This window comes from Callorhinchus milii, unplaced genomic scaffold (genome assembly GCF_018977255.1).
Source record: "Callorhinchus milii isolate IMCB2004 unplaced genomic scaffold, IMCB_Cmil_1.0 Scaffold2, whole genome shotgun sequence".
NCBI classification, from domain to species: domain Eukaryota; kingdom Metazoa; phylum Chordata; class Chondrichthyes; order Chimaeriformes; family Callorhinchidae; genus Callorhinchus; species Callorhinchus milii.
Genome location: NW_024704743.1, coordinates 207,835 through 217,978, shown reverse-complemented (window position 1 = coordinate 217,978; position 10,144 = coordinate 207,835). Strand labels below are relative to the sequence as shown.

At 49.0% G+C, this 10,144-nt stretch overlaps 1 protein-coding gene across 1 annotated transcript; it reads right to left on the bottom strand.

The window, feature by feature from the left end:
- Positions 1 to 700: 700 nt before the first annotated feature.
- Positions 701 to 7,597, bottom strand: LOC103189848 (chymotrypsin-like elastase family member 1). The gene is made up of 8 exons (XM_007910380.2): positions 7,453 to 7,597; positions 6,867 to 6,973; positions 5,435 to 5,544; positions 4,345 to 4,476; positions 3,311 to 3,447; positions 1,989 to 2,134; positions 1,226 to 1,375; positions 701 to 780 (listed from the first exon to the last, which is right to left on the bottom strand). Exons 1-8 carry the CDS (start codon positions 7,484 to 7,486, stop codon positions 766 to 768), a joined length of 831 nt encoding a protein of 276 aa, XP_007908571.1. The 5' UTR covers positions 7,487 to 7,597; the 3' UTR covers positions 701 to 765.
- Positions 7,598 to 10,144: the final 2,547 nt, after the last annotated feature.

The window sequence follows — 10,144 nt, the reverse complement described above, 5'->3', positions numbered from 1 at the left end:
GTATATATAACATTATAATATTCTTTAAGGGAAATGGGGAGGCTTTCTCCTTCGAACGGATTCTGTGGCAGAAGCTGCTCGCAAAAGACTTAGCAAAGAGCCTACATGAGTTGTAACAGTGGACGGGCTCCAGGGCTGTTTGAGTGAGAGTCAGTTAACAAGCGGCCTGGAGGGCAAAATAAAACTTGGGCGCTAGCGCGGGACAAAGCCCGAGCATTCGCATCATACAGTGGGCAGAGCCGCACACCTATAAAACAACAAGATTACATTTATACGGGGCCTTTCACGTCAGGGTTGGTTTAATATCTCTTTGCCAATGTAGTATTGTGCTGCCAGTCGAGTCTCTGTAACATTGCAAATCCAGAACAGGAGTAAGCCCTTCAGAGAGCAGCTGTCGACATCGGGGAGTTCTGCTAGTGTGAGCGTGTGCGTGATGGAGTCCCAGTTCCCGGCCATTGGAGTTAACTGGGAATATCTGTCTGTGTGGGACTCCGACTCGGTTGAGCCACCTTTGAGACAGGGACTCACACCGACAGGGTCAGGAGAGAGCAAAGGGCACTTAAGTAGGAAAGCGTCACTAAAATTCGCACGTACATCGAGGGGTGAGAACCGTCGGAACGTGCAACGCAGACGCGCAGTCTCACACGCTCAATCACACACGCGCGCAACACACAATTACATACACGTACACAGAGTCAAATATGGTTTGATGCTGTATCTTTATTTTCTACTCTTGTTTGATACATATCGGCCTCCTGGTGTTCACTACTCATTGATTATCTGAAAGGGAAAGATGTTGGTCAGATGGAGGAGACGTAGTTAGTGTGACTGACGGAACTACAGGCATTTACAGCACAGAAGACAGCCATTCAGCCCATCGTGTCGGTGCTGCTAATTAAGAGCAATCCTTTCAGTCCCCCTTACCTGCCCAATCCCTAGACCCCTGTTGTTTACTCCTCTTTAGATGTCTATCTACTTTCCTTTGGGAAGCTCATATGGATTCTGCCTCAACCAGCACTCACATTCCATGTCCTAACCGCTCTGCGTGTCGAATATTTCTCCTAACCTCTCTGTTTCCTCGTTTACTTACTATCTTAAACTGATGCCCTCTAGTTCCTGACCAGTGAGTCCAAGAAACTATTCAAATTGTCAAATTTATCCGAAGTGGATAAATAATAATAATACTAATAGTAATCCTTGCGTTTGATATAGCACCCACACGTACCTGGAATATCCAGTCAAGGTAGGCTGACACCCGGGTAAAGACTGTAGGTTTCTCATAGATGTTGCAGTAGATTGGCCCGAAGCTCACAATGCCATGGACTGACCAATAACCGTCATTTGACTTGCAGGCAAATGGACCTCCGGAATCTCCCTGTGCAAAAGAGAATAAGGATTTACACACTGCACAGTCACTACACTCAACAGTGTATCCTTGTGAACACGTCTTTCTGACTCTCTCACTACAACATCAACAGCCAGAACAAACACTTGCATTCAATACAGCGCCTGGTCACATTGTTGAGACGTCTCAAAGCGCTTCACACGATATTCTGTAAAGTGAAGTTGACTGTTTATTTTGCGGGCGAAACGCGGCAGCGTCCCCACAAACAGCCGTGGGTTGAGTGACCAAATTCTTATTTTATTTATTTACTTATTTTTGAAGGGATTATTAACCCCGGAAAAGTGATCCGCCGATCAACTAACAACCGGTAAGTTCCTACTTACTTGCCTAAGGCTTTGCGCTGCTCGGGATTCGAACCCGGGTCCTCTCGCTTGCGAGGCGAGCGCGTTAATTACTGAGCTACAGGACTTCCACAGGGAAGGTTGAGGCCAGGACACTGGGATTCGTTTAAACAGCGGCTCGATGCACGTGATGGGAGGACGATAGGGTGGGTGTTCTGGAGGGAGGAGAACAGATGGACCGAAGGGTGATCTGTTGATGGTGTGATCTGGTGACCTGCTGAGCCAGGCCGGTACATGGTTACCTGACAGCCAGAACTATAGCCGTCCCCTCCAGCGCAGATCATGCGATCGTTCACCGTGGCTCCCCACCACTCGGGTCTCGAGCAGATTTCGTAGCTCACCACTGACAAGCCGGCTTGCTGTAGGCGGGTAGCACCGCTCCCGTTAGCTGTGTGGGGAGATGGTATTGGTCACTGCTTCCCATAGAGAGAGTCGGGTCAACACAACAACAACAACAACACGTTTACACAGTGCCTCTAATATTGGTTACCACCAATGGGATGTCCTCCCGCTGTGAAAGAAGCTTTACAAATGTAATTTGCTGTTGTCCCGAGGCGCTGGACAGTCAGGAATTTGGATCCGAACTGGGGGTTGGGATCAGGAGGGGGTGGAGGGCAGGGAGGATGGGATTAGGGTGGCCGAAGGCGTGGTCGAAGAGAAGGATCTTGAGATGGGCCTTGAAGGAGGCGAGGGAGGGAGCGAGGCGAAGTGACTGTGGGATGGAGTTCCAAAGGATGGAAGCAGAGAGGCTGAAGGTCCAACCACTGATGGTGGGCAGGGCAGGGGACGTGGAGAAGGCCAATGCTTCTTGAGCGGAGGGAGTCGACAGGTCGATATGGAGTCAATAGGTCGCAGAGGTAGGAAGCGGCAAGGCCTCGGAGGACTTTAAAAGTGAGGACGAGGATTTTGAACGCTATCCTCTGGGGGACGGGGAGCCAGTGGAGCCGGGCGAGGGTTGGGGGTGATAGGGTCACAGAGGCTGGTGAGGGAAAGGACACGATCTGCAGAGTTCTGAAACAATCTGCATCTTGTGGAGGGAAGAGATAGGAAATCCGGCGAGCAGGGAGTTAGCACAGTTGTAAAAGTAAGAATAATGGCTTTGCATTTGATACAGCGCCTTATCACGTCGTTGAGAGGTCTCAAAGCGCTTCACAGAACATACTGTAAAGTGGATTGACTGTATGTTTTCCGGGTAAAACAGCGGCGGCCATTTGCGCACAGCAGCGTCCCGCAAACAGTCATAGATGGAGTGACCAAATGTTTTGAGGGAGGGATTATTAGCCCCGGAAAATAATCCACCAATCAACTAACAACCGGGTTCCGATTTACTGTTAGGTAAACAGAGGCGTGTGGAGTAAGGAAATGTACCTAATATTCCATCCCGCCCGGGAATCGAACCCAGGTCCTCTCGCTTGTGAGGCAAATGTGCTAACCACTGAGCTCCGCTCTTACAAAATGAACAAAACTTTTTTTCCCTAATGCCTATACATAAGCTTATACCGCACGTAACTTAAACGAATCTTAACAATAATATCATGATATGCAACGGTGAGGCCACACTTACGGGAGGTTAATCCCCATCCTGTGATGTAACACTCGCTCTGACTGGGTAGGATTTGACCCTCAACGGGTAAGATTGCGATCTCCACGTAGGAATTATCGTAAACCGGGTCCTTCAGCTTCAACAACGCTATATCATACCTGAATAATAGACAAGAATAATCATGGTTTGTCTTAAAAGTAAGCTGTGCCGTTGGCCGCCACGATTCGCCCACAAACACAAAGTCACTTTGTAGTGTGTCCCGCGAAGCGCTTTGAGATGTTTCAAAGTCGTGATAAGGCGCCGTATTGAATCCAATTATTATTATTATGATTATTATTTTAGACATTGACTTCTGCCTGATTGTTAAAGTCTTAGTGATCCATTTTTTGTGGGGGTGGTGGTGGGGGGGGGGGGGGGTGTCCGCCGGGTGTCTGACACATGAGTCTCCAAACCCAACTGAGCAATTAATGCATCCCGCCTACAAGGTCTTCACAAAGTCCTTTTATCCCCCTTGTTCTTTTTTCGTACAGTGGATTTTTATTTGCTGTTGCAGATGAGTGGAGTATAACAATGTCCAATGTTCCTCCATCCACGTTACAGACGATGCGGCAACAAATATGGCGACGGATCATTAACTATGAAAATGTTAGTACTCACTCACTCGCACACATACACACAGTCCTCTGGACGTCTAACTGCAGTTAAACACTTGTACTGAATACAATTAAGTAACTTCTAAATGCAAGTATCATCATTCTGCCACGTGTTTCAGTTGTGGTGGGGGTGGAGGGGGTGGGGGGGGGAATGAATGGGGTAACAGGACTTTGTGGACACCCTGGACGCATGGGAATTGGAGAGATGTTTATTGGAACGGAATGGGAACTCTCTCCCTGGAGGGATGCCATTTGTTGTTGTTGTTGGTGGCGGTGGTAGTGGTGTTTTTGTTGCTAAGAGCTAACCCGCATGAAGAGGGCTATGTAAATGCAAGTTGTTGCTGCTGCTGCTGCTGCTGCTGTTGTTGTTGTTCAAATGTAGGACTGTGCGAGTGAACTTACCCGCTTGCTAAGGAAGAAGGATTCCAGTAGGGATGGACATGGATGGATTCCACGTCCAAATAGTACTCCGTGCCTTCATCCACACTTAAGTCGTGCTCTCCAAAGCCCACACGGTAGATCTTTCCGGAAGGCCTGCAGACCAAATTCCGATTCAGTGACAAGAGGTACAAATTTCCACCCGGTTTCAGCTCAGTCTGACGATTTTTTTCTTCGAGCTTAATCGTGGCAGCGCAGTGGCTGGAGAGCTCGCCTCGCAAGCGAGAGGACTGGGGTTCGATTCCCGGGCAGGAAGAAACCTTAGGGAAGTTTCCTTACACGTCTTCGAGATTCTCTCACTCGTTTTCGAATCTCTTCATGCCCTGGCACCTCCCTACCGACCCGATCTGCTTACCGAGACGCCGTCCGGCGTAGAGGGCGCTATATAAATCCAAGTTGTTGCTGTTGTTACTCCCCCCCACTCTACCACCCGTTGCCTCCGCTCAGCCGGCTCCGGCCTCATGTTTGTCCTTTGTCTCCTCCGCTCTACCATCGGCGGCAGTGCCTTCAGCCACTGCGCCTCGAAACTCTGGACGTCTCGCCCTCAATCCCTCCACCTGGCCCCCTCCCTCCCTCCCCGCTTTCAAATCCCGCCTGAAGACCTTCCTTTTTGATCGTGCTTACGGTCGCTTTCGAGGGTAATAATCCTTCAAAAAAATTGGGTGACCGATGGCATGGTCGAAAAGGAGGGTCTTGAGGCGGGACTTGAAGGAGGCTAAGGAGGGGGACGAGGTGGAGTGACTGGGGGATGGAATTCCAGAGGTTGGGGGGCAGAGTGGCTGAAGGCTCTCCCGCCAATGGTGGGGCGGGTGGGTCGGGGGGGACGTGGAACAGGCCAGAGCTCCCGGAAAGCAATCTGCCAATGGACCAACAACCAGATTTCCGACTTACTGCTACGTAAACAGAGGCGTGTGGGGTAAGGAAACTTGATACCTGCCTGGGAATCAAATCCAGGTCCTCGCGCTCACCTGCGAGGTGTGTGCGCTAAGTAACCAACTGTGCTGTGATAGTGAGTAAATTATTGATAATGTTTGCAAGGCCAAAATTCACTTACGAGTCAACACAATGGGCAGCTGTCATGACGTATAAGTAGTGGATGATAGTGCCACCACACGTGTGCCAGAATCCAGTGGGGTTTGAATCGTAAGTGACTTGAAGAGATATCTGCAGGAGTAGAGAGGCAAAGTGAATGGAGTTTCTCTCTTTCCCTGTATATCCACCCAAATAATATTGGTTATTCTCACCTCATCACCGTGCGCAATCTAGATGCCACCAGTTCAGTACAGCAGTATCCGACAAACAGTCGTTGAGTGAGTGACCACATTATTATTATTATTTATGAGGGATTATTACCCCCCAGCAAGCGATCCGCCAATCGACCAACAACCGGGTTCCTACTCATTACGTTTGCCTACAATCCACACAATGACTACACTTTAGCTGAAAATTCTTTGAAGGGCTTTGAGGTGCCTCCATCCGTCATGAGATGTTTTATGAAATGCAAGGATCATTATTGTTACTAATTAATTAATCAGTGAATTGAATGCGCCTTTAGCCAAACGTGCCTTTAATTAATTAACTAAAGGCACATTTGGCTGAATGGCTTCATCCTTTGCTGAATGTTTCTTTCCTTTCTCTACCCTTGTCTCAACTGGCTGAGGTCTCCTGCTTGTCCCTTATCCCCTCCGCTGCACCCTCCCTCAGTGGCCGTGCTTTCAGCCACTATGGCCCCAAATTCCGAAGCTCTCTCCCTCAATCCCTCCATCTTGCCCGCTCTTTGCCCGTCTTCAAATCACACCTGAAGATCTTCGTCTTTGACCGTGCCTATGGTCACAACCCCTCCCTTACCAGCGTGGGAGCAGACCACAAAACTGCTAAGAGCTCCACCCACTGCATAAACGTTGTTGTGTTGTCCTATAGCCTGGTTAGGACACCCGCTTCACATATGAACATGGGTTCGATTCCCGGCAGGGTGAAACCTTGGCCAAGTTTCCTTACTCCACACGCCTCTGTTTACTTAGCAGTAAGTTTACTTAGCAGTAAGTAGGAACCTAGTTGTTAGTCATTTGACGGATCACTTTCCAGTGGGATAATAATCCCTTCAAAAGCAATAATAATTTGGTCACTCAGTCCACTATTTGTGGGACGCTGCTGGGCATAATTGGCTGGTGGGTCTCGCCCTCAAAGAATACAGTCGATCCACCTTACAGTAAATTCTGTGAAACGCTTTAAGTCTCAAAGATAAGGTGCTACATCAAATATAAGGATTATTATTATCATGATTATAAATTGATCATAAATACACAGTCATTTATAACCGAATGTATAGTTATTCTGGTATTTATAAACAAAATGGTTATTTATAAACTTTGACTATAAAGTATTATAGCTCTGCAAACTTGTCCTCCCCAATTATTGTTGTAGAATTATTATTATCTCATTGTTATAATTTTATTATATTATTATAATATTATTTTTATTATTACCTGCCATTTCCAGCTGTGTGGAACAGCTTCCTGTCCGCCAATAACTCGGCCGAGGTGAGGTTGTTTGGTGAGTGGGTACCTCTTTGCCGGTAGCCCACAAACTGCTCCTAATTCACAAACAATATCATAAACAACAACAGCAACACATTACATTTACACGGCGCCTTTCACGTCGGGAGGATGTCCCAAGGCGCTGGGCAGTCAGGGATTCGAGCAGGAGGGGTGTTAGTAATAATCCTTGCATTCGATATAGCTCCTTGCCACGTCGTTTGAGACGTCTCAAAGCGCTTCACAGAATATGCTGTAAACTAATGGGCTGTGTATTTTGTGGACGAAATGTATATTTTGTGTAAATTGTGGAAAGCAGGGACGGTAGGGGTAGGAGGGTGAATTTAAACACAATCCTGTGGAGCCGGGCGAGGGTTCCAAAATTGAACGGACAGCTTTCTCTAAGACTCGGTACAGATTTAGAATCATAAAAATTCCCCCATAGTATTGAACACCTCCGTTAAGTCTCCCCCTAAGCTTCTCTGCTCCAAGGAGAACAATCCCAGCTCGTGAAACTAAACCGTTTAGAGTGACTTACCGAGAGCGAGGAGAAACACGAGGCAGGGAAACATCTTGAGAAGTTGAGGGTTGAGTGAATTTGCAGTACATGGCCCTGGGGTAAATATACTGTGACCTCCGGTTGCGCACAGCTGAACATTCTCCTGGTTCACCCACACCCCGATAACACTAAGTGGTCTCCACTATCACACCTGTTGTGAAAACCTGCGATTGGTCTCATTAGGATAAAAATAAATATCTTTCCAATGTGTTTGTGTTTTTTTATTTCACATGGTTTAGGTGTCAGCCTGGCTCTGATTCTCACCCGCGCTAAATGCCAACCCCCCCGTCACACCAGCCCTCGCCAAGCTCCCCTGGCTCCGTATCACAGATTGGATCGATTTTCAAGATACTCAATTCGTCTACAAATCCCTATCTTTCTTACCTGTTTACTCCCCACTCCACCACCCGCTCCCTCCCCTCGGCAGGATATGGCCTTCTGCTTATCCCTCATCCCCTCCGCTCCACCATCGGCGACGGTGCTTTCAGCCACTACCGCCCCAAAGCTTACGAACTCTCTCCTTCAATCCCTCCGCCATGCCTCCTCCTTCCCCTCTTTTAGGTCACACTTGGACCTGCTTACGGTCATCTTCTCCCTCCCCCTGGCTCGGCATTGGGCCCCGCCACTGTCAAGCTCTCTGAGAAGGACGCAATAATAACGCTAGTTGTTGTTGGTTCGGAGTCAGCCTGGCTCGGTCACTAGCATTCTCGTCTCTTAGTCCTGTGGGTTCAAGCCCCTATGTCGGGACTTTGTGCTCACAGCCTAAGGTGATGCTACAGTGCTGTGGTACAGTGCATTATCAGAGAGGCTTTCCTGCAGTGAGATGTTAAACCAAGGTCTTGTCTGTCTGTTCAGGTGGACGTTAAAAATCTTGCGGAGCTATCCGAAAAGAGAAGGGATTTCTCTCTCCTGTAGTCCTGGCCAACAAATCTCCATTTACCCCCCCACCCCCCATCACATTAGCTCTAGCCAACCTCCAATGCCTCCCTATCACCGAACAGATCGATTTCAAGATCCTCACACTCGTCTTCAAATACTTTCATGCCCTGGGATCTGCCGACCTCTCTGACTTGCTTACCACCCACTCCACCAACCGCTGCCTCTGCTTGACCCGCTCTGGCCTCCTACATGTTCCTCGTACCCTCCATTCCACCATCAGTGGCCATGCTTTCAGCCACTATGCCCCCAAACTTTGGCGCTCTCGCCCTCTATCCCTCTGCCTTGCTTCTTCCTTCCCCATCTTCAGGTCTCACCTGAAGACCTTCCTATTTGACCGTGTCTTTACATGGTCACCTCCCCCTCCCCCCCCCACCGGCTTCGCGCCGTGCTCCACCAAACGCCCTGGGATACTACCGTGTTTGAGGGGCGATGTATGTTGTTGCCGTGATTCACTTTTTGGCTTTTATTGAGACATTTCTGAGTACAAATTGATCTGCTTATCTATAAAAAAGAAGAGGACCTGGGTTCAATTCCCGGGCAGGGAGAAAATTTAGGCAGGTTTCCTCGCTCCACACATCTCTCTCTGTTTACCTAGCAGTTAAGCAGGAACCCGGCTGTTAATCGATTGACATGATAAGGCAAGGATTATTATTAATAAAGTGCTATTTTAAATTATTAAGGCACTGAAGAGGGCAAGTGGGGACAGACTTTCTCCCATCTATCTGCCATTGCGCAAGTGAGAGACCAGTGTGCCAACCTGCCTCTGCCACATAATCCCACACAGTGTTAGGCGTTGCAACACCTTTGAGTATTGTACGGCTGGAGCGCACCTGTGAACAGGAATGGCCACCTTTCCGAATGACTGGGAATCATTCTCTGCAGCGCGTTGGCTTTGGCTTCATTCTGTCCACGTTTACGATAGGAATAGGAAAAATCCTTGCATGTGGATCAAATTCGCATTCGATGCAAATCGTCTCGAAGCGCTTCGCAGGACGTGCTGTAAAGCGTAGTGACTGTGTGAAACCCGGCAGCCAAGCACAGCCGCGGATTGAAGTGACCGAATCGTTATTTATTTCTTTGAAGGGATTGTTACCCACCCACCGGAAAGTTTGTGGGACATTGCTGTGCGCAATTGGCTGCCGCGTTCGCCCACAAATATACAGTCAATTCACTTTACAGTGTGTTCTGTGAAGTGCTTTGGGACGTCCTCCCGACGTGAAAAGCGCTATATCAAATGCGAGGATTATTATTATTATTATTATTAAAGTGATCCGCTGATCGACTAACAAGCGGGTTCCGGGTAAACAGAGAGAGAGAGAGAAACTCTCTGCTCTTTTCCCGACAGCGCTGCGGACAGCGAGTGAGTGAGTGAGTGAGATTAAACTTCTCATCCGAAAAGACGGCGTCTGACAATGCGGTGCTCTCTCTCTCTCTCTCTCCCTCTCCCCCCCCCCGCAGCGCTGTGTCGGAGCGACAGTCTGTGCTGTGAGCTGAGAGTCCCCGATGTGGGAGGCGTGGGGGGGGGGGGGGAGGGGGGGGGAGGGGGGATCGGGACGGCTGGAACCCACATCCTTCAGAGTCGAGTGGCGGATCGCTCTTCCGGGGGTAATAATCCCTTCGTCCCGACCCCGACCCGACCCCGACCCGACCCCGACCCCCGGCCATTTGTGCGGACGTTGTGGCCCACAATCCGCACAGTCACTACACTTTACGCTGTATCCTGTGAAGCACT